This window comes from Pseudorasbora parva, chromosome 17, assembly GCF_024679245.1.
Source record: "Pseudorasbora parva isolate DD20220531a chromosome 17, ASM2467924v1, whole genome shotgun sequence".
Taxonomy (NCBI): Eukaryota; Metazoa; Chordata; class Actinopteri; order Cypriniformes; family Gobionidae; genus Pseudorasbora; species Pseudorasbora parva.
Genome location: NC_090188.1, coordinates 2,067,541 through 2,091,540, shown reverse-complemented (window position 1 = coordinate 2,091,540; position 24,000 = coordinate 2,067,541). Strand labels below are relative to the sequence as shown.

The 24,000-nt window shown below is 41.7% G+C and overlaps 2 protein-coding genes and 1 long non-coding RNA gene across 4 annotated transcripts in view; 2 read left to right on the top strand and 1 right to left on the bottom strand.

Moving 5' to 3' along the window:
* Nucleotides 1-1,354: 1,354 nt before the first annotated feature.
* LOC137044903 (adhesion G protein-coupled receptor A3) overlaps nucleotides 1,355-24,000 on the bottom strand; it is a 268,199-nt gene continuing 245,553 nt past the window's right edge. Inside the window, exons 19-20 of the mRNA XM_067421283.1 lie at nucleotides 6,184-6,279; nucleotides 1,355-3,350 (exon numbers count right to left, since the gene is read on the bottom strand). Of these exons, the coding sequence (XP_067277384.1) occupies nucleotides 2,189-3,350; nucleotides 6,184-6,279 (1,258 nt within the window). The 3' untranslated portion in view covers nucleotides 1,355-2,188. The remainder of the gene's footprint in view (nucleotides 3,351-6,183; nucleotides 6,280-24,000) is intronic.
* On the top strand, nucleotides 12,051-13,177 carry LOC137044905 (uncharacterized). The gene is made up of 3 exons (XR_010898649.1): nucleotides 12,051-12,183; nucleotides 12,770-12,926; nucleotides 13,074-13,177. It is a non-coding gene; the product is annotated as an uncharacterized lncRNA (long non-coding RNA).
* Nucleotides 17,733-22,121, top strand: LOC137044901 (uncharacterized). Of its 2 annotated transcripts, XM_067421280.1 has the most exons (6): nucleotides 17,733-17,821; nucleotides 18,486-18,578; nucleotides 19,092-19,160; nucleotides 20,072-20,242; nucleotides 20,363-20,498; nucleotides 21,411-22,121. In XM_067421280.1, exons 1-6 carry the CDS (start codon nucleotides 17,753-17,755, stop codon nucleotides 21,638-21,640), a joined length of 768 nt encoding a protein of 255 aa, XP_067277381.1. In that variant the 5' UTR covers nucleotides 17,733-17,752; the 3' UTR covers nucleotides 21,641-22,121. The 2 variants fall into 2 exon arrangements, with proteins under 2 accessions (XP_067277381.1, XP_067277382.1); XM_067421281.1 differs by lacking the exon at nucleotides 19,092-19,160.

Sequence of the window (24,000 nt, the reverse complement as noted above, 5' to 3'; positions counted from 1 at the left end):
GAGAGAACAACCATTGACTACCATCAGGCGCGGATTAGCGCACAGGCTTGCCTGACGTGTAGAGGGGGCCCCGGATTGGCCAGATTTTAGCTTTTTTTACTATGTATTTACTTCAGCGCGAACAAAAAAAGACCCTCATTGGCCCATAAGAAACATAAAAAAGCAGGTGATTGGATATATGTGACTTGGGTCTGTGCATCTGTCCAATCAGCTGCTGGTTTTCATTTATATCATCATCATCAACTTTTTATTTCAGACTCATGGTCCATTTAGAGACACAGACATAACAAGCAACATGCATTAAAGAAAAGAGACTTTTAAATAATAATAATAAAAATATATATATCACCATTGCTAAAGAAAGTACGATGGTGGAGCACAAAAAAGGAATCACTACACGCATTCTGCTGGATATTATTGAATGCCGTTTTTAAATGACATTAATAACTGAGTGCACTGATGCTTGCGTGCGCAGTAAATCACTTCTGTGTGATAATCACAGATACACGTGAGGAAACGGCAGCCCGCAAGCTCCTTGTAAACATGGTAGTATAGGCCACTCAATGTGTGTGTATGCCAGTTTAGTGGTTAAATTGGACCGGGGCTCTCAGGCACATAAGCCTGCACGTTTTTGTCCTGATGTGCCTGCAGTCAGTTTCCCACTGCAGACATCCCAAATCTTCCGGAAGTTCCAGGAGTCTCCCGCATATAGAGGGAATGCACGTGACGTCATCGTCAGCTGGATAAAATTGGATTAAGCTGTGATTAACGAAGTGTGGACGGGGCATCATTTTACACACAAAAAAATCACGGGGGTGTGAATTTGGAACACCCCCCCCCCCCCCCCACACACACACACACACACACACACACACATTATAAATCACGATTCAACCACTGTGCCAGTTCACCATGTGTATGGACCATGTATGGCACTAAATAAATTAAATCATAATGATTAAGGAGGCCTCACACAAAGAGCAGCCTAGGGGCTCTGACCACCTTAATCCGCTCCTGACTACCATAGTAGGGAAAAAAATACTATGGCAGTGAATGGTTGCTCTATCTACTTGATTGCAAACATTCTTCCAAATATCTTCTTTTGTGTTCAGCAGAAAAACCCCCCTCATACAGGTTTGGAACAACATGAGGGTGAGTAAATGATGACTGAATTTTTATTTTTGGTTGAACTATGCCTTTAAAACAGACAACTGGAAGTTGAAATGCATGGCTTTGACTTGTTATGGTAATTAACATGTTAATTTACATTATAAGGTAATAAATGTTATTATAGAATGAATAAATTATGACATTTAACTAATAACTATTTAATGGTTACCAGTTAAAGGTGCACTATGCAACTTTCCGTCCACTGGAGGGCACCTATTCTAAACAAAGGTGTAGTTTGATGACGCCAAGTGTGAGCGCAGCATCTTGGGAGATGTGGTCTTCACCTCACAGCCGGTGGAAAATAGGACTCGGGCAGAAATCACGTTCATGGATGCGGTTATTAACGTTACTGTAGTAAAGCAGAGAAGGACCGAGTGTTGAGGAGCTGAGCACGGCCGCTGGAGCGATTGTTATACAAGCACACGGCTCGCCAGCACCGGGACTTTTATTATGACGGGACGGGACACAGTCGCCGGGGCACTTCCGCTTTTTGCGGTCAGGTAAAGCAGCTCTGTTTATCATATTAGATACATTTAAGTGTGTTTAAAATGATGTTCTGACGTTCCTCTGTGCGTTCGCTCGGCGCTGCTGTGACATGTTCACACTGCTAAGAGTAAAGCGCTTCTGTAGAATAAAACCGAGGGTAGCGCAGATATGACGCGATTGACAGGCGACTCCCTAAAACGCTATGCTGACACGTCCCGGTCCTTCGGTTAAAATAGCAATTTTCTCACAATTTACAAATAATTGGAAACATTTGGGATATTGTAAGAACTCAACTGAACAAAATATATAACACTGGCCTGTTGTCTTTTGGATATTTTACTGCAAAAATACTACATAGTGCACCTTTAAACCAACAGTATTTTTTCAGTGTAGTCATTCATTAACTCATAATTATGTGTGCATTAGTTAAGCATGAATGAATGCATATATTAGTGCACCCGTAATTGTAAAGTGTTACCAAAAGTTCCTTTCTTAAATCCTAGGGGTTGGAGTCGGGTCGAGCCCTCGAACACTACACGGTAGTTTCGTTCCTCCAGGGTCCGGTGCGTATATTCCCCGTGCCGTCGGAGGGGTAGAGCGCGTTCCCCTTGAGAATGCCGTTCTGATTGGGCAGCGATTGTCTGCGAGCGTGCAACTCGATGTGCGCGTGATGGAGATCGTCCTCTGGCGTCTTCCCGCAGCCGCACAGAAACGGCTCGCCCGTGTCCGGCGGACTCGCGAGCTCGTCTTTGGCGCAGCACGCGTGATGGTGATGGCAGAGCGCGAGCGGCTCGTGGTGGCAGATGTCGTGGGCGAGGTGGCAGATGTGGCTGTGTGGGCTGTTTGCGCGCGAGCTGTGCACGCTCGCGCCGTCCGAGGGAATGCGAAACGCAAGCTCCCGTTCCCGGAGCCGCCTCGCTTTAGTCCTGACGGGCTTCATGCAGCGGTGCAGATGCACGGCGGGGCGATATCCTTCCGGGTCTGCGTGGAGAAGCACGTGTGGAATGCTTTCGTCCTCTAGAAGCTGCTGCGTGTGCAACGCGGCACAGCACGGTGAAACTGGCGTTAGGCAAGTCACGTGATTCTGGCAATGCGCGTGGCTCAGAATGGATTTCCCTGGGCAAAGCGAGTCCGAATGGCAGTGGCTGTGCACGTCGCCATTCACGTTGATTTTGGAGCGGCTGTGCGCGTGGCACGCTTTATTATCCACACGTCGTGCGGGGCAGCACGCGCACCAGCAATGCCACACATCATCGCGTTTCGCGCAGTGATGAATGAGTACGAACAATCCAAGCGTTACGGAAAACGCCCCGTACAAGCAGCTGAAAATCATATCCAGAAAGTGACCCTGCGTTACCGCGAGAGCGCCGAAAGTCCACGTGCTGACGAACAGAAACAGTGTGAAGGCGACCGTGCGCAGCTGAGCTTTAAACGAGTGCTCATTGGCCAGCATTGACGGGTTTATCAACCCCGGGCATCCTCCGTGACACTGACCGGCGTCCGCTCCCGGCTCGCCCTGATGGCCGTCGGCCAGCCGCTGCTGCTCCTCACTCATCGCCTTCAGCTCGTACTTCCTCTCGGGGTGTTTGTGTAGCTGGATGAAGGTGCACAGGAAGTACACGCAGGTCACCAGGACGATGAAGGCCGCCGGCCCATAAAACGCACCGAGACTGGGCTCCCACGCCATCCAACAGCTGCAAAACACGAAGAAAACTAAATGAACAATGCTTTTTTTAATGCAATACTGCAGTGTTTTATGTGAACATCGTTATTTCTTTAAAGGGGTTATGAACTGAGGAATCAACTTCCCCCTGAGCTTTTATATATTAAAGGTCATGGTAATATAAGAATATCCTATAAGTTACAGAGCTGAAAACTTCCTTCTTTGTCAAAGAAAAACTTTTATAGACACCAGGCCCAGAAAACGATTGTGTTCACATCTTGATGTCATCGAGCGACAAAACATGCCTCTACAGACTAATAAGCATCTAATTCAGTAGCCCCGCCCACCGACTCATCTGATTCAGTAGCCCCGCCCACCGACTCGTCTAATTCAGTAGCCCTGCCCACCGACTCATCTAATTCAGTAGCCCCGCCCACCGACTCGTCTAATTCAGTAGCCCTGCCCACCGACTCATCTAATTCAGTAGCCCCGCCCACCGACTCGTCTAATTCAGTAGCCCCCCCACCGACTCGTCTAATTCAGTAGCCCCGCCCACCGACTCGTCTAATTCAGTAGCCCCGCCCACCGACTCGTCTAATTCAGTAGCCCCGCCCACCGACTCGTCTAATTCAGTAGCCCCGCCCACCGACTCGTCTAATTCAGTAGCCCCGCCCACCGACTCTTCTAATTCAGTAGCCTCGCCCACCGACTCATCTAATTCAGTAGCCCCGCCCACCGACTCGTCTAATTCAGTAGCCCCGCCCACCGACTCGTCTAATTCAGTAGCCCCGCCCACCGACTCGTCTAATTCAGTAGCCCCGCACACCGACTCGTCTAATTCAGTAGCCCCGCCCACCGACTCGTCTAATTCAGTAGCCCCGCCCACCGACTCGTCTAATTCAGTAGCCCCCCCCCCACCGACTCGTCTAATTCAGTAGCCCCGCCCACCGACTCGTCTAATTCAGTAGCCCCGCACACTGACTCGTCTAATTCAGTAGCCCCGCCCACCGACTCGTCTCATTCAGTAGCCCCGCCCACCGACTCGTCTAATTAAGTAGCCCCGCCCACTGACTCGTCTAATTCAGTAGCCCCGCCCACCGACTCGTCTAATTCAGTAGCCCCGCCCACCGACTCATCTCATTCAGTAGCCCCGCCCACCGACTCGTCTAATTCAGTAGCCCCACCTACCGACTCGTCTAATTCAGTAGCCCCACCTACCGACTCGTCTAATTATGTAGCCCTGCCTAATGACTCATCTAATTCAGTAGCCCCGCCCACCACTTCAATAAAAACAGAAAAACTAAAGTCATTTAGTTGATTTTTCTCAACATGGGGAGAGCTGCCAAAGAAATGTGAAAAAGTTATTAAAGTAGTTAAAGTTAAGTATGCATTACTTTTTTGAAAAAGTGTGATACCTTACTAGTTACTTGCAAAAGTAATCTGATTACGTAACTCAAGTTACTTTACCCCAACACTGGTTATTATTCAACATGTCCTCCAACCAATACGCCTATATAGGTCGTTTGTCACTTCCTTGAAATACGACCCATAAGAGCGTTTACTAAAGGTGCGCCCCATCGACAATACTTTAATTAATTAAATATGACGCACAGGAGCGTTTTCTAAAGTTGTGCTTCTATTGATAGCAGGACACTTTTATTTTAAAGCATTTTCCCCTTTTATCTGCTTCGGGAGGCATAAATCCTCACATAAACCCATAATAATAATACATTTTATTTGTACCTGTGCTCTTCCTACCTGTATAACAACTTAACAAGTAGGAAATATACGTAAATTGTTATCAGTGTACTGAAGTTATTTACTCAAGAGCAGAGCATATTTAGCGAGCAATTACTTTAGTTCTTTACATTGTCATTATAAGTGGTTACTGTCACTTTAAAAGATCTTCCGCTGTCGCACGATGCGGATGTGAGATGCTGAAGTCGCAGCTACAAAACTTACCAACCGCGTGACTGTCCCCCACCTGCTCCTCTTCACTGTCAGAAAAAAAGGTACATTTTCTGTCACTAGGGCGGTACCCTAAGGTACAAAACTGAAAAGGTACTAATATGTACCTTTAAGGTACTAATTTACACTCTTAAAGTACTGATATGTACCTTTTAGGGGTGAGTAAGGAACAAAGATGTACCTTTTCACTTTTGTACCTTAGGGTACCACCGCAGTGACAGCACTGTACCTTTTTTTCTGAGAGTGTTGAGAAAATTTAATTCGCTGTCCCATTCAAGGTATTTACATGAGGGTTTGGGTTTTTTGGCAGGAGTGCCTTCCGTCTCTATCGTTGCGTCCATCATCCGTCTCTGTTGTTTTTCCCCGCGTTGTCACTCGTCATCTGACCTCACACACTAACCTCGCGACAGTACTGTAGGCTACTGCAGACGGCAGTTATCGCGAGGCTACTTACAGAGCTCAGATTGGAAATGTTTTTGTTTTATTCCTCCGGTATAATTAAAATGAAAATACTAATACGGGAGGACGGCGGGAAAGAAGGGTAAAATACGGGACTTTCCCGGCCAAAATGGGACACTTGACAGGTATGGGTAACGACAGTCATACGTCATTTCATTTCATTATTTTTACGGTGCATGTCTCTAAAACGTAAATATAGGTCGTAATAAGGTGCTTGAAAAACGACCTATAGAGTCGTATTTTTTTAGAAGGACAGGTTGTTATTAAATCATTATTATTAAGGAGCGGCTCCAGTCTCTCTGCATGCATTATTCACTGCAGATCTGAGCAGTTTGTCCATATTTAGCATGGAGATTGTTACTCTAAGTGTGTGAAGATTGTAAAAGAGAGTCACTCAAACTTGTAAAAGAACATGTAAGACTCTTAGTTGCACTCACAGCGGCGTCTGCTCTCCACTGCCGTAGTTCTCCATGCTGATGGCGGCTGTGATGCCACATATGATGAAGGGAACTCCTCCACTGATTAAATAAAACCTGCACACACACAAAACACACACACACATGCTCATCACTCGCTCTTGATGTGGCTTCACACTGAGGCTAAAAATACAGCGTCTGATTTCAACACTGAGTGATATATCTGTCAGGACTGTTTGAGGCAGGCGTTAAACACGAAGGAAAATCAGGGTCGGTGCGACGGAAAAACCCAAAGCAAACGCAGAGGAAAGACGAGAAAAGGTGCACAATATCACTCCGGAAAGGACACGAGTTCAAACGCAGACGTGCCTGGACTGTGCCGATGTTAAACTCCAGGACTCAAGGGGGCACTAGAGTGTCCTTCACATGTCTGAGGCGTTCATAGTGTTAACTAACTTTAACATGCTCTGCAAAATACTCTTCTCTGGGTGTGTGTGTGTGAGTACATGTGAGTGTGTGTGTGAAAGCGCATGAGTGTGTATGTGTGTGTGTGATTGCATGTGTGTGAGTGTGTGTGTGAGTGAGAGCATGTGTATGTGAGTGCCTGTGTGTGTGATTGCATATGTGTGTGTGTGTGTGTGTGTGTGTATGTGTGAGTGCTTGTGTGTGTGTGAGAGCGTGTGTATGTGTGCGTGTGAGTGAGTCTGAGAGTGCTTGTGTGTGTGAGTGTGTGTGTGTATGTGAGTGCATGGGAGAGTGTGTGTGTGCTTATGTGTGTCTGTGTGTATGCGCATGTGTTTGTGTGTATGAATGAGTGAGAGCATGTGTATGTGAGTGCGTGTGTGAGAGTATGTGGGTGAGTGTGCTTGTGTGTGTGAGAGCATGTGTATGTGTGCATGTGAGTGAGTGTGAGAGTGCTTGTGTGTGTGAGAGCATGTGTATGTGTGCGTGTGAGTGAGTCTGAGAGTGCTTGTGTGTGTGAGTGTGTGTGTGTATGTGAGTGCATGGGAGAGTGTGTGTGTGCTTATGTGTGTCTGTGTGTATGCGCATGTGTTTGTGTGTATGAATGAGTGAGAGCATGTGTATGTGAGTGCGTGTGTGAGAGTATGTGGGTGAGTGTGCTTGTGTGAGTGAGAGCATTTGTATGTGTGCATGTGAGTGAGTGTGAGAGCGCGCGTGTGAGAGTGTGTGTGTATGTAAGTGCATGTGAGTGTGTGAGAGCGCGTATGTGAGTGTGTGTGTATGTAAGTGCATGTGAGTCTGTGAGAGCATGTGTATGTGTGCATGTGAGTGAGTGTGTGAGCGCGTGTGTGAGAGTGCGTGTGTGTATGTGAGTGCATGTGAGAGCGTGTGTGTGAGAGAGTTCATGTTTGTGTATGTGTGTGTGTGATTGCATGTGTGTGAGAATGAGAGCATGTGTATGTGAGAGTGTGTGTGTGAGTGCATGTGTGTGAGAGCTGGTATGTGTGCGTGTGAGTTTGAGAGCGAGAGCGCTTGTGTGTGAGAGTGTGTGTTTGTGTGAGAGCATGTGTATGTGAGTGTGTACGAGAGTATATGTGTGAGTGCATTTGTGTGTGAGAGCGTGTGAGTGTGTGTTCAGTTCAGTGTTGATTAAGTTCAGTGATTCAGTTCAGTTCAATAACTGTGGAAAGTGAACGAGGACAGACTCTCCCATAATGCCTCTCTTCATGAATCACAATGGAAGACATTGAGAAATAGAGGAAGACTATGACCTGGTGGAAGGTTGCTTTGATAGGACACCGGCGCTGATGTGATTCAGTGTGTGTGTGTGCGTGTGTGTGTGTGTGTGTGTGTGTGTGTGTGTGGGAAATTGATTTCTCTCCATCCTCTCCTGTGACAGACGGCATTAGAGTCAATCACATGAAATCGGCCCAGCGAGCAAAGATACACCAGCGTCAGCACATTATCTGCCTTAGGGACGACACACACACACACACACACACACACACACACACACACACACACACACACACACCCAAAAGGGAATGAACTACACGCGTGCTCCTCGCAGAATAACATGCGAGCAGATGAGTGTAATTTCAGGCAGTGATTCAGGGCTGTTGTCACATCTCAATAGCGTCCCAGTGCGGCGAGATTAAAATGGCCACCCTCTGCATGTCGTCCAAACACGCTGCATAATTCATAAAATCATACATTTTCAGAAAAAGCTGTTTGCTGTGATACAGTATGTGGCCGTTTATGAACCTAAAATCGGCTTCAGCAAAGAGCACATTGAATTAAACGTAAACATTTCAAGTTGAAGGAATTAAATGTTCTTGTAAAACATACTCTAATAATCTTGAAATGTCATAAAATGTTTTATTTACATTTTCGAAAAATAATTTTTATTAAAATGTTCTATGAAGCCCGTATTTATATGGCATTATAAGGCTATTCTTAATTATAATTCATTATAATACATGTATAATATGTTGTATCATCTGATAAATAATCATAACAACAGTTACAATACATTATAATACCTATTTGAGGTTATACGTTTTAAGAGTATAATGCATTATACCATCAGATGAAACAAAAACAGTTGTGATGCATCATAAGGGTATTCTCAGTTCATTATAATACATTCATAATGCCTTATAAACAACATTATAATGTGTTATATCATCTCATGAATAATCATAACAACAGTAATAATTCTTAACTATCTGTAGTTATAACTATTTAGTGCATGATGATTTATAACACACAATAAATATGATTTTATTTACTTAAATGCAGACTTCATCCAATGCTATAATGATAAATGGGTAATGTATTGTAATAGTTATGATTATTTATCAAATGATACAACACATTATAATGTTGTTTATAAGGCATTATGAATGTATTATAATGCATTGAGAAAACCCTTATGATGCATTATAAATGCAGAATTTATCTAGTGTTATAATGCACTGAGAATACCCTTATGAGGCATTATAAATACATACTTTATCTAGTGTTATAATGCATTGAGAATACCCTTATGATGCATTATAAATGCATACTTTATCTAGTGTTATAATGCATTGAGAATACCCTTATGATGCATTATAAATGCAGACTTTATTTAGTGTTATAATGCATTGCACTCTTAAAAATTATAACCACAAATCAGTAAGTATTATAATGTATTATTAGGCATTATGCATGTATTATAATGCATTATAAATACAGGCTTCATAAAAAAAGTGTTACCTCATTTTTTATATAGCATTTCTCACTAATGTTAACAAATGGAACACTATTATAGGCTAAAGAGCAGCTTTACCACTAAAAGCACCACTATCTGTGTGTGATGTGTGGATGGAAACGGCGCATTACAGGCAAAACGTCACGTGATGAGCTCCAGGATCATGACTAGTCCACAGACAGGCATGGACGGGTCAAACTCTAGCTCATGCCCTGGGATATCAGCATGTCTGGTCATGCTAAATGAGATGAATGTGACGCGGCTCGGTTAAATTAAAGATGCGGCGCTGCGTCTGACCTTCGTCACACCTGCTGTGTTCACACGGGATCTGTGGACTAATGGGCCGAAAACAAGATCAACACTAACCATAATAGCAGAACAACCGTTGTTACACACAATATGGATTTTTCTGTTTTATTGGAGTAATATTTTGAAGTATTTAAAGTGTTTTAAAGCAAGTTCTCTCAAGCACGGGTCAGTTTGGTCTATTTTGCTTTCAGAGCATGTCAGACAAATACACATTTAAGTGTTTATTTTATTGCACTTCATTTATTTGCATCTGATTTTACTTACAATCCACGTGTTTAATGGCAGCGCGTTTGATTTAGAAATCTCCACTTCAGCACATCTGTATTCTGAAGTTCATTCTCCATTCCCTCGCACACGGGTCAAAACGACCCCAAGCCCAAAAGAGTATACTTTTTTTTGGTCCCGAAAGATTTCATTTAATTTTGATAATATTTTTTTCTATTTTTTAATGTAATTTATTTGGAGATTTTGGTAACACTTTATTTTAGGGTTCAGTTAATAACTATTAGCATGCGTATTACTATGATATTGTCTGTTTATTAGCACTTATAAAGCTCATATTAATGCCTTATTCTGCATGAGCTTATTCTACATCCCTTAATCCGACCCAATACCTAAACTTAAACGCTACAAAAACTACCTTACTAACTATTAATAAGCAGTAAATTAGGAGTTTATTGAGGCAAAAGTCAGAGTTAATAGTGAATATGTGTTCTCTATACTAAAGTGTTACCAAGATTTTTTTGTCATTTTGTATTTTATTTACCTTTCAATGACTAGATTTGATCACTAAATAATAATTTAAGCACATTCTTTAAACTTCAGATCAAAATATCTCAATTTCATACATGACTCTTTAATTCAGTCTATGTAATATCTCACACTGGGTGTCTCTGTCGACCTCTTGTGGGAAAATAATAATAATATAAGATGATATTTCATGACACTTGTAGCTCTATATGGAGCGGATGAGCTGCTCCGCTGGGTCCTAAAGTCAGTTTCTCTTCAGAATACATTCAGATACACATTTCATGAAGTTGATTGATGACGTTGAATGTCGTTGTTGTATGGCCAGAAGGAATAATGCCTACCCTAGGGTTTTGTGAAACGCCACCACTGGTTTATTTCCAGAACATGGGGAAAATGTATTTTCTGGCTGTTTTTGAAAGTATTTTTCTGATTTATGCAGGGATTAAAAACAGATATACAAAACTATAATGTCAACAAACTAATACAGTTTAAATCTGTTTTAGAAGTGTATGCAAATATGTGTGCATTTAATTAGTTCATGCATCATTTGCATATTTAGATATACCATTTCAGAACGCTTGCAATATAAAAAGTTGTGTGTGTGTGTGTGTGTGTGTGAGAGAGAGAGAGAGAGAGAGAGAGAGAGAGAGTGAGAGAGAGAGAGTGTGTGTTTGAGAGAGAGAGTATGTGTGTGAGAGAGAGAGAGAGAGAGAGAGAGAGAGAGTGTGTGTGTGAGAGAGAGAGAGAGAGAGAGAGAGAGAGAGAGAGAGAGAGAGTGTGTGAGAGAGAGTGTGTGTGTGTGTGTGTGTGTGTGAGAGAGAGAGAGAGAGAGAGAGAGAGAGAGAGTGTGTGTGAGAGAGTGTGTGTGTGTGAGAGAGTGTGTGTGTGTGTGTGTGTGTGTGTGTGTGTGTGTGTGTGTGTGTGTGTGTGTGTGTGTTTGTTTTTATTACATAGTGGGGTCCTCAACACGTTTGCACACTCACATAGTGGGGACCAAAAACATAGTGGGGACCAAATCGCCGGTCCCCACAATGTTTTGCTTGTAATCGGCTCAGGAGGCGGTGCTGATATGCCTACTGCAGTTTTTTTTAATGATCCCCTCCATGAACAAAAACCGGACTTTTGTGTATGAGTGTGTGTGGCTGCACTGCTCTACAGCGCCCCTGTAGCCTGGTCGCGGAACTGCACCTATGCACACAGATATGACGTAATACATGAAAGGTACACATTTTTTCAACTGCTCATGCGCGAATCGCTTAATTAAACGACAAAAAACTCTTTAAACAGTGTCTGCCAACGGGGAAAGTACATTCGTACAGGTAATTAACCTACTAGTGAATATTAAATTACATAATTCAATAAATAAACATCACAAATTCGAATTATTTTCAAGAATGTTGATGCAATGGAGTTTTCTAATGAGATTAATTAACGTTAACGTTTTTTATCAGAATCATAATATTGAATGTGTCGAATGAACTATTGATAAATTAAAACTTCACATCGTTATACAATTTGAAGTGTTTACATGTGCATGTTACTGCGTATTATAAGTGTTATAAACTGCGGCGTGTTGGGAGATTGTGAGACCGCGTGACATCACTGAATCACTGGAACGACGAGAGACGGCCTGTTGAAATGAGAACCGAGAAGAATAAAACCATTAAAAGAAGCGGAAGATCATGTTCTCTGTTGCATCGACAAGACCGACGCACTGGAGGCCAAACACATAAACGATTATAAAGGTAACTGTTAGGTTTGTAAAGAACTTTGTTGTTGTGACTGGATTGTGATTAGAAGTACGGCGCTCCCAACATGGCCCGGGAAATATAAATATATATCATGGCCATGAATAGGAAATCTTCCACCAATTAATTATGAATCTGCTATTTCTTATTTTTGTTACCATGATGATATAGCAGAGCCTAGTATTGCTAGCAGGACTCGTTTCTTATTGGTAACATGAGTGTTAAATATAAAGTTAATAACATATGTTTTAACTATGATTTAAGTGGTTTAAAAATACTAAATAAGTAACCATGATTATTTTATGGAATTTGGGTCCATTGGAATATAAAGAATATTGTTTGTTTCAGCAGTTTAAATTGCTCTTTGTGATAGTATCTGTAAATTAATGAAAGAAATAAGCATGCGTTGTGAAAGCATGTTGAATACATTGGTTAAACAGTTTAACTTAAGTTAAAACAGTTTAACTTAAACTATTACAAAGCTTAAAAGTTGTTTACATTTTACTTACCATAAATGTATTAGTTACATGTCTGCAAGGAATTCAATTGTCTCTCTCTCTCTCCCACTCCCCCCTTTTTTCAGGTTTTGGAGTGTTTGCCTTAATTCCTTTTATTAAAGGAGATTTTGATTGTCGAATATAGGGGAGAAACGATCACTTTAATTGAAGCTGAACAAAGAAGAGAGGCCAATCGTGACACTTTTTTATGTTTGACTTCATCTGGCAGAACAAGAAGTGGAGGTAGGGTGTTTTGTTTTGTTTTTTGTTTGTTTGTTTAATGAATACACTTTAAAATTTACAGTAAAAAAGTTAATTTCATTTTGTTCACATTTAAATTTGTCTTGCTGTGGTTTGTTAGACAAAATGATTATTTTTTGTTTCCTGAAGCATTGATGCTACTCATGAGGATGGCTCCCTTGGCCGCCTTATATATGATGATCACATAAACCCAAATTGTACAATGAAAAGGATTATCGCTGAGGGAAAACCTTGTTTGTGCCTATTCGCTGCAAGAGATATCATTCCTGGAGAGGAACTCGCATATGACAATGGAGGAAGTCACTGGCCTTGGAGAAAGGTTTGGCAAAATTTGACAACTTTTATCATTTGTACAGTAGAGGAAATGGATAAAGTATATAAATAAACAACTAGAACAATGCTCTATATTTTTGTTGACCTCCATACATTATCCCAAATGTTTCCAACTATGTTTGAAACCAAAGAAATTCTAATTCAAATAAGAAATTTTAGCCATTGTAGTGGTGTCATTGCATATATATAAAATTTATGACGTTTCTATGCGGGTATGTCATTGTTAACAGGTGATGCAATGACACCACTACAATAATTTTTTTTTTTTTTTTTTTTTGGTGATAAATGTATGTGAGGGAATAAAAGCCTTTACAATTGCTTAAAATACATATATAATAGCAATGAAGCAATAATAATTTTGGTTCAAATCAAGTATCAAAGCATTGTTTTATGGTTTTCAAGTTTGAAATTATTGTTCAAGTTGTATGGTTTTATTAAACAAAAATGTCAAAATATGTAATATTTAAAAAATACTGACTAAACAACAATTAATTCAAATGTTCACTTGATCATTAACATTTGGCCATTTCTGTACAACAGAATTGCTACGGCTACTGTCACTTCCTGAACAAGAATATGTGGCCGTCAAAACATGCAAACTTCAATGAACAGAATATTTAGTAAGATAATATATTGTCCTGTGTTAGTGAAGGTTTAATTTAATTTATCTTTTATTTAATGGAATAGCAGACTTAGTGAATTCACAATAGCACTTTGCTAAAGTAAGAGTTTAAAATGGTTTAAATGCATAGTGCAGCCGTAGAAAAGCAGTTTAATGTGTTTCATGGATTCTCATCCATAGAATGCACCACTTTGGGTATTTTGCCAGTTAATCAACAGTTAAACAAGTAATCATATATTTTTTTTAAATCAAGTACTCCTTAATTTAATCATGGAATCATGACACCCCTTATGTAAGCCATTCAAACCCTTTGGTACACACACTTCACAGGTTTGGCATGGTGGGGACCTTGTCTAATAAGTAAAGACTTGTAACTATTTTTTATATAACTTTATTACAGCCTCCATGCAAGGATGATGACAACATGACAGCCATAGAGAACTGCTCTGAGGATTCTGTAACTACTGCAAGCACTTCACGATTCACAGCTGAGGTATGTGTATTTATTATCTGTCTGTGCCTCTTTATCTGTCTGTGCCTCTATATATGTCTGTGCCTCTTTATCTGTCTGTCTCTGTCTGTGCCTCTTTATCTGTCTGTGCCTCTTTATCTGTCTGTGCCTCTATATCTGTCTGTGTCTGTGCCTCTATATCTGTCTGTGTCTGTGCCTCTTTATCTGTCTGTCTCTGTCTGTGCCTCTTTATCTGTCTGTGCCTCTTTATCTGTCTGTCTGTCTGTGCCTCTTTATCTGTCTGTGCCTCTTTATCTGTCTGTGCCTCTTTATCTGTCTGTCTCTGTCTGTGCCTCTTTATCTGTCTGTCTGTGTCTGTGCCTCTTTATCTGTCTGTGCCTCTTTATCTGTCTGTGCCTCTTTATCTGTCTGTCTGTGTCTGTGCCTCTTTATCTGTCTGTCTGTGTCTGTGCCTCTTTATCTGTCTGTGCCTCTTTATCTGTCTGTGCCTCTTTATCTGTCTGTCTGTGTCTGTGCCTCTTTATCTGTCTGTGCCTCTTTATCTGTCTGTGCCTCTTTATCTGTCTGTGCCTCTTTATCTGTCTGTCTCTGTCTGTGCCTCTTTATCTGTCTGTGCCTCTATATATGTCTGTGCCTCTATATCTGTCTGTGCCTCTTTATCTGTCTGTGCCTCTTTATCTGTCTGTGCCTCTTTATCTGTCTGTCTCTGTCTGTGCCTCTTTATCTGTCTGTCTGTGTCTGTGCCTCTTTATCTGTCTGTGCCTCTTTATCTGTCTGTCTATTAATTTCTTATATTTGGTTTTGACATGGGAAAGTCTTACACACTGTTTCCAGTGTAATGTGCATTGTGGGGACCTGTAGTTTTAGGAAAGCCATTCAAACCCTTTGGTACACACACTTCACAGGTTTGGCATGGTGGGGACCTTGTCTAATAAGTAAAGACTTGTAACTATTTTTTATATAACTTTATTACAGCCTCCATGCAAGGATGATGACAACATGACAGCCATAGAGAACTGCTCTGAGGATTCTGTAACTACTGCAGGCACTTCAGGATTCACAGCTGAGGTATGTGTATTTATTATCTGTCTGTGCCTCTTTATCTGTCTGTGCCTCTTTATCTGTCTGTCTCTGTCTGTGCCTCTTTATCTGTCTGTGCCTCTATATCTGTCTGTGTCTGTGCCTCTATATCTGTCTGTGCCTCTTTATCTGTCTGTGCCTCTTTATCTGTCTGTGCCTCTTTATCTGTCTATCTCTGTCTGTGCCTCTTTATCTGTCTGTGCCTCTTTATCTGTCTGTCTGTGTCTGTGCCTCTTTATCTGTCTGTGCCTCTTTATCTGTCTGTCTCTGTCTGTGCCTCTATATCTGTCTGTGCCTCTTTATCTGTCTGTGCCTCTTTATCTGTCTGTCTCTGTCTGTGCCTCTTTATCTGTCTGTGCCTCTATATATGTCTGTCTGTGTCTGTGCCTCTTTATCTGTCTGTGCCTCTATATATGTCTGTGCCTCTTTATCTGTCTGTGCCTCTTTATCTGTCTGTCTGTGTCTGTGCCTCTTTATCTGTCTGTGCCTCTTTATCTGTCTGTCTGTGTCTGTGCCTCTTTATCTGTCTGTGCCTCTTTATCTGTCTGTCTGTGTCTGTGCCTCTTTATCTGTCTGTGCCTCTATATCTGTCTGTGCCTCTTTATCTGTCTGTGCCTCTTTATCTGTCTGTGCCTCTATATATGTCTGTGCCTCTTTATCTGTCTGTGCCTCTTTCTGTCTGTCTATTAATTTCTTATATTTGGTTTTGACATGGGAAAGTCTTACACACTGTTTCCAGTGTAATGTGCATTGTGGGGACCTGTAGTTTTAGGAAAGCCATTCAAACCCTTTGGTACACACACTTCACAGGTTTGGCATGGTGGGGACCTTGTCTAATAAGTAAAGACTTGTAACTATTTTTTATATAACTTTATTACAGCCTTCATGCAAGGATGATGACAACATGACAGCCATAGAGAACTGCTCTGAGGATTCTGTAACTACTGCAAGCACTTCACGATTCACAGCTGAGGTATGTGTATTTATTATCTGTCTGTGCCTCTTTATCTGTCTGTCTGTGTCTGTGCCTCTTTATCTGTCTGTGCCTCTTTATCTGCCTGTGCCTCTTTATCTGTCTGTCTGTGTCTGTGCCTCTTTATCTGTCTGTGCCTCTTTATCTGTCTGTGCCTCTATATCTGTCTGTGCCTCTTTATCTGTCTGTGCCTCTTTATCTGTCTGTGCCTCTTTATCTGTCTGTGCCTCTTTATCTGTCTGTCTGTGTCTGTGCCTCTATATATGTCTGTGCCTCTTTATCTGTCTGTGCCTCTATATATGTCTGTGCCTCTTTATCTGTCTGTGCCTCTATATATGTCTGTGCCTCTTTATCTGTCTGTGCCTCTTTATCTGTCTGTGCCTCTATATCTGTCTGTGCCTCTTTATCTGTCTGTGCCTCTTTATCTGTCTGTGCCTCTTTATCTGTCTGTGCCTCTATATCTGTCTGTGCCTCTATATCTGTCTGTGCCTCTATATCTGTCTGTGCCTCTTTATCTGTCTGTGCCTCTTTATCTGTCTGTGCCTCTATATATGTCTGTGCCTCTTTATCTGTCTGTGCCTCTTTATCTGTCTGTCTGTGTCTGTGCCTCTTTATCTGTCTGTGCCTCTTTATCTGTCTGTCTCTGTCTGTGCCTCTTTATCTGTCTGTGCTTCTTTATCTGTCTGTCTGTGTCTGTGCCTCTTTATCTGTCTGTGCCTCTTTATCTGTCTGTCTGTGTCTGTGCCTCTTTATCTGTCTGTGCCTCTTTATCTGTCTGTCTCTGTCTGTGCCTCTATATCTGTCTGTGCCTCTTTATCTGTCTGTGCCTCTTTATCTGTCTGTCTGTGTCTGTGCCTCTTTATCTGTCTGTGCCTCTATATCTGTCTGTGCCTCTATATCTGTCTGTGCCTCTTTATCTGTCTGTGCCTCTTTATCTGTCTGTGCCTCCATATATGTCTGTGCCTCTATATATGTCTGTGCCTCTTTATCTGTCTGTGCCTCTTTATCTGTCTGTGCCTCTTTATCTGTCTGTCTCTGTCTGTGCCTCTTTATCTGTCTGTCTGTGTCTGTGCCTCTTTATCTGTCTGTGCCTCTTTATCTGTCTGTCTATTAATTTCTTATATTTGGTTTTGACATGGGAAAGTCTTACACACTGTTTCCAGTGTAATGTGCATTGTGGGGTCCTTTAGTTTTAGGAAAGCCATTCAAACCCTTTGGTACACACACTTCACAGGTTTGGCATGGTGGGGACCTTGTCTAATAAGTAAAGACTTGTAACTATTTTTTATATAACTTTATTACAGCCTCCATGCAAGGATGATGACAACATGACAGCCATAGAGAACTGCTCTGAGGATTCTGTAACTACTGCAAGCACTTCACGATTCACAGCTGAGGTATGTGTATTTATTATCTGTCTGTGCCTGTATATCTGTCTGTCTCTGTCTGTGCCTCTTTATCTGTCTGTGCCTCTTTATCTGTCTGTGCCTCTATATCTGTCTGTGTCTGTGCCTCTTTATCTGTCTGTGCCTCTTTATCTGTCTGTGCCTCTCTGTCTGTGCCTCTTTATCTGTCTGTCTGTGTCTGTGCCTCTTTATCTGTCTGTGCCTCTTTATCTGTCTGTCTCTGTCTGTGCCTCTATATCTGTCTGTGCCTCTTTATCTGTCTGTGCCTCTTTATCTGTCTGTCTGTGTCTGTGCCTCTTTATCTGTCTGTGCCTCTTTATCTGTCTGTGCCTCTTTATCTGTCTGTCTGTGTCTCTTTATCTGTCTGTGCCTCTTTATCTGTCTGTGCCTCTTTATCTGTCTGTGCCTCTATATATGTCTGTGCCTCTTTATCTGTCTGTGCCTCTTTATCTGTCTGTCTATTAATTTCTTACATTTGGTTTTGACATGGGAAAGTCTTACACACTGTTTCCAGTGTAATGTGCATTGTGGGGTCCTTTAGTTTTAGGAAAGCCATTCAAACCCTTTGGTACACACACTTCACAGGTTTGGCATGGTGGGGACCTTGTCTAATAAGTAAAGACTTGTAACTATTTTTTATATAACTTTATTACAGCCTCCATGCAAGGATGATGACAACATGACAGCCATAGAGAACTGCTCTGAGGATTCTGTAACTACTGCAAGCACTTCACGATTCACAGCTGAGGTATGTGTATTTATTATCTGTCTGTGCCTCTTTATCTGTCTGTGCCTCTTTATCTGTCTGTCTGTGTCTGTGCCTCTTTATCTGTCTGTGCCTCTTTATCTGTCTGTGCCTCTTTATCTGTCTGTCTCTGTCTGTGCCTCTTTATCTGTCTGTGCCTCTTTATCTGTCTGTACCTCTATATCTGTCTGTGCCTCTATATCTGTCTGTGTCTGTGCCTCTATATCTGTCTGTGTCTGTGCCTCTATATCTGTCTGTGTCTGTGCCTCTTTATCTGTCTGTGCCTCTTTATCTGTCTGTGCCTCTTTATCTGTCTGTGCCTCTCTGTCTGTGCCTCTTTATCTGTCTGTGCCTCTCTATCTGTCTGTGCCTCTCTGTCTGTGCCTCTATATCTGTCCGTGCCTCTTTATCTGTCTGTGCCTCTTTTTCTGTCTGTGCCTCAGTGTCTCTGTCTGACAGAGATTTTCTTTTTTCCACTTCATTTTCATATTTTTATTTCTTTTTTGTTCTTAACAGCCTTTGGTTGATTACTCAGACAGCGACGATGGCGTTGTGTGTTCTAAAAATATGAATTCTTATAAAAAGGTATTTTTATTTAATTTTATTTACTTCCATTTGTTTTTATCTTCTCATACCGAAATTGCATTATTTTTAGCTGAATAATGTGAAGCACATTTAAAAGGACAAATAAAAGTATTTTGGACCACCTTAAAATATGTTTTCTAAATGCAAGTTGCTATTGTGAATAATTCAACAATTTCGTACATATGCGGTTTATTTTGATTGGTCTTAATTAAAATTCATCTAGTGACATGGGAATTCTCCAGTCGTTTATTGTGCATAAAATACAACACAGCTAAAAATCCAATAAATAACTAATTGTATAATTCTGATGTACAATCTACAATTGTCTAATACAATTTCACTGCAATATTAAGTTATAGTCAGAGGTGTATAATTTCTAATTTCACTAGAATAGTCTTAAGGTGCTTGGTTACTATATTGTTTGTTTTTAATATTGTTTGGTAATGGTTCATGACCTGTTTTATTAAAGGGATAGTTCACCCAAAATTTTTAATTTTAATTAATTGCTCACCCTCATGTCGTTTCACACCCATAAGACATTCTTGGCCACAAGATATTTTTGGTGATATCCAAGTGCTTTCTTTCTCTCCATCTGGAGTTAGAATGACAGGCAAAAGTTCAGATTTCATCAACATTATTTCAGTCTGTTTTCTGAAGATGAATAAGGGTCTTATGGGTTTGGAACAACATGAGGATGAGTAATGTTAATGATAGAATTTTCATTTTTGAGGGAACTATCCCTTTAAATTGATAGACATGGATAGAGCGTTTAACAAATGTTGACTTAAAAGATACAGATTTTACACATTCATTTTAAAGTGTAAAAAAGGCAACAGTTCTTTTTCATTATATGAGAAACATACATTTTTTAGATAATTTAAAACTTGTCATTGTGATGTTTTTGTTTTTAGAGATCCGTGATTCGTGATGATTCGGATGATCTCTTTGAAAATTCCAGTGTAAATAGTGATGATGACCATACAGACATTCAAAATGACATCAGAAGGAATCGTGCACCATTTGCAATTAGTGAACAACATTCCGCTTGTACCACAACATCCAAAAGAGCGAAAAACACCAGAGTAAGTGTTAATTACTTGAATAGCTTGAACAGAACAGAACAGATCAGAACAGAACAGAATAGAATAGAGAATAGCCTATGATAAAGGATAAAATTAACTGAATGGTCATTGTCTTTCAAGGCTAGATGGAAGATTGCTGAGTACTCAGATGGATCGAGTGAAGATGAGTTATCTGTCAGTGAGGAAGAGTACATTCCTGACACATCAGAGAGTTACACATCAGATAGTGGCATGAGCTTTACTGCTTCACCAAAAGGTAAAGAAGAAAAGTTACAGATTTTGCCAGTCCGGAGCAGTTCAGCTGTGAACAGAATCAAAAAGTTCAGTACTCAAAGCAGCAGTGATATTTTTATTTATGCTGAATAAAGTCGTAGTTTTTGTTCGAATCATTGATCGATTCACTGATTCATGACCGTTTGAATCTTTTTTTGAAGAACGCGGAAGAGAAGACGATGCTGAATAAAGTCGTAGTTTTTGTTATTTTATGGACCAAAATGTATTTTCTCTGCTTCAAGAGACTCTAATTAACCCACTGATGTCTCATATGGACTACTGTGATGATGTTTTTATTCCCTTTCTGGACATGGACAGTATAGTGTGCATACGCTCTCGGACAAAATATAAAATATCTTAAACTGTGTGTGAAGATGAACTGAGGTCTTACGGGTGTGGAACGACATTAGGGAGAGGAGTTAATGACATTTCATTTTTGGGTGAACTAACCCTTTAACATGCATTTGTGGTCTCATGAATCTATTTGTTCCTGGTCATGACGTTTTGACTGAGCACAAATGATGTTTAACTTTATATATTTATTTTGAATTTTACGATAGCACACCGCTGATTTTGTAGCATACTTTGACTGAAATCTTTGCTTGCTTTATTTATTTCTTCTTATATAAGACTCTTATACTTTGTACTTATACCTTTTATAATGGATATTATTGTTCATTAAAACTGACATTAACAAAAATGTCGTGCTTTCCAGCATACACCCTACCCCCCTACCAAGTAAGGGTACTATTGGCAGTGAAAACACACGCCTGATCAGGGTTACCCGAAACCTACTGTACGGAACTGTACCACTCAGTGAAATAAAACCACTGGTTGATGCATTGTTGATGCAAGTGCTTCTCATGAGTAAAATGCTAATGTGTTCCCCCCACAGGTTACGTTAAGAAGACGGACTGGAACAAACATGAGATACAGGCTGTGGAGGCGCATATGATGAGGTTTATTAACAACCGCAAAATTCCAGGAAAGGCGGACTGCATGAGGTGTAAAGAGGCGGAACTTGCACTTAAAAATAGAGAGTGGTCCACACTTAAATTTTACATCAAAAATCTCCGCTCTAAACAGAAAAGATCTGACACATTAATTGGCACACTGGCAGATTAAATTGTTCATTGGTAGAAACAAGCTTTTATAGCTTTAAAACAAGCGTCCATAGTCACATGGTTATAACTAAATAGACCATCAGTTCCATATTATTGTATAATCCTTATCTGCTTCAAATGTATATATTTTTTTTCTTCTATAAACGCAGGCATGGTAGACTTTAATGCTAAAGTTACTTGAGAATGCAGTGTTGGTCATGAAGGGTTTTAGTAATTCATTATTTTTTTAAACTCGTATAGTGTTTACTGTGAACATCTTCATGAATGTTTTAAGCTAATGTTTCTTGACTTGGCTATGGTGACGTACTAATGTTATGAGTTTTGAAAATGTCATATACTGTATTACACATTTTTTTACTCAACCTTGAAAAGTACTAACAATGTTGTTTATACATATAAAACAAACATCTACAAAATCAATTAAAGCATGGAGCAAATTAGAGCTCCTGTTTTGTCTAAAGTACTGCAGATTGTCTTTTGTGTGTGAGTTCGGGTGTTTGGTGTGTGAGTTCGGTCCCCACAGTGACCAAAGACGGGTGTTTGGTGTGTGAGTTCGGTCCCCACAGTGACCAAAGACGGGTGTTTGGTGTGTGAGTTTGGTCCCCACAGTGACCAAAGACTGGCGTTTGGTGTGTGAGTTCAGTCCCCACAGTGACCAAAGACGGGTGTTTGGTGTGTGAGTTCAGTCCCCACAGTGACCAAAGACTGGCGTTTGGTGTGTGAGTTCAGTCCCCACAGTGACCAAAGACTGGTGTTTGGTGTGTGAGTTCGGTCCCCACACTGACTAAAGACTGGTGTTTGGTGTGTGAGTTCGGTCCCCACAGTGACTAAAGACTGGCGTTTGGTGTGTGAGTTCGGTCCCCACACTGACTAAAGACTGGCGTTTGGTGTGTGAGTTCGGTCCCCACAGTGACCAAAGACGGGTGTTTGGTGTGTGAGTTCGGTCCCCACACTGACTAAAGACTGGCGTTTGGTGTGTGAGTTCGGTCCCCACACTGAATAAAGACTGGCGTTTGGTGTGTGAGTTCGGTCCCCACAGTGACCAAAGACTGGTGTTTGGTGTGTGAGTTCGGTCCCCACACTGACTAAAGACGGGTGTTTGGTGTGTGAGTTCGGTCCCCACACTGACTAAAGACTGGTGTTTGGTGTGTGAGTTCGGTCCCCACACTGACTAAAGACTGGTGTTTGGTGTGTGAGTTCGGTCCCCACACTGACTAAAGACTGGTGTTTGGTGTGTGAGTTCGGTCCCCACACTGACTAAAGACTGGTGTTTGGTGTGTGAGTTCAGTCCCCACACTGACTAAAGACTGGCGTTTGGTGTGTGAGTTCGGTCCCCACACTGACTAAAGACTGGCGTTTGGTGTGTAAGTTCGGTCCCCACAGTGACTAAAGACTGGTGTTTGGTGTGTGGGTTCGGTCCCCACACTGACTAAAGACTGGCGTTTGGTGTGTGAGTTCAGTCCCCACAGTGACCAAAGACGGGTGTTTGGTGTGTGAGTTCGGTCCCCACACTGACTAAAGACTGGTGTTTGGTGTGTGAGTTCGGTCCCCACAGTGACTAAAGACTGGCGTTTGGTGTGTGAGTTCAGTCCCCACAGTGACCAAAGACGGGTGTTTGGTGTGTGAGTTCGGTCCCCACACTGACTAAAGACTGGCGTTTGGTGTGTGAGTTCGGTCCCCACAGTGACTAAAGACTGGTGTTTGGTGTGTGAGTTCAGTCCCCACAGTGACCAAAGACGGGTGTTTGGTGTGTGAGTTTGGTCCCCACAGTGACCAAAGACGGGTGTTTGGTGTGTGAGTTCGGTCCCCACACTGACTAAAGACTGGTGTTTGGTGTGTGAGTTCGGTCCCCACACTGACTAAAGACTGGCGTTTGGTGTGTGAGTTCGGTCCCCACACTGACTAAAGACTGGCGTTTGGTGTGTGAGTTCGGTCCCCACACTGACTAAAGACTGGCGTTTGGTGTGTGAGTTCGGTCCCCACACTGACTAAAGACTGGCGTTTGGTGTGTGAGTTCGGTCCCCACACTGACTAAAGACTGGTGTTTGGTGTGTGGGTTCGGTCCCCACACTGACTAAAGACTGGCGTTTGGTGTGTGAGTTCGGTCCCCACAGTGACCAAAGACGGGTGTTTGGTGTGTGAGTTTGGTCCCCACAGTGACCAAAGACTGGCGTTTGGTGTGTGAGTTCAGTCCCCACAGTGACCAAAGACTGGCGTTTGGTGTGTGAGTTCAGTCCCCACAGTGACCAAAGACGGGTGTTTGGTGTGTGAGTTCGGTCCCCACACTGACTAAAGACTGGTGTTTGGTGTGTGAGTTCGGTCCCCACAGTGACCAAAGACTGGCGTTTGGTGTGTGAGTTC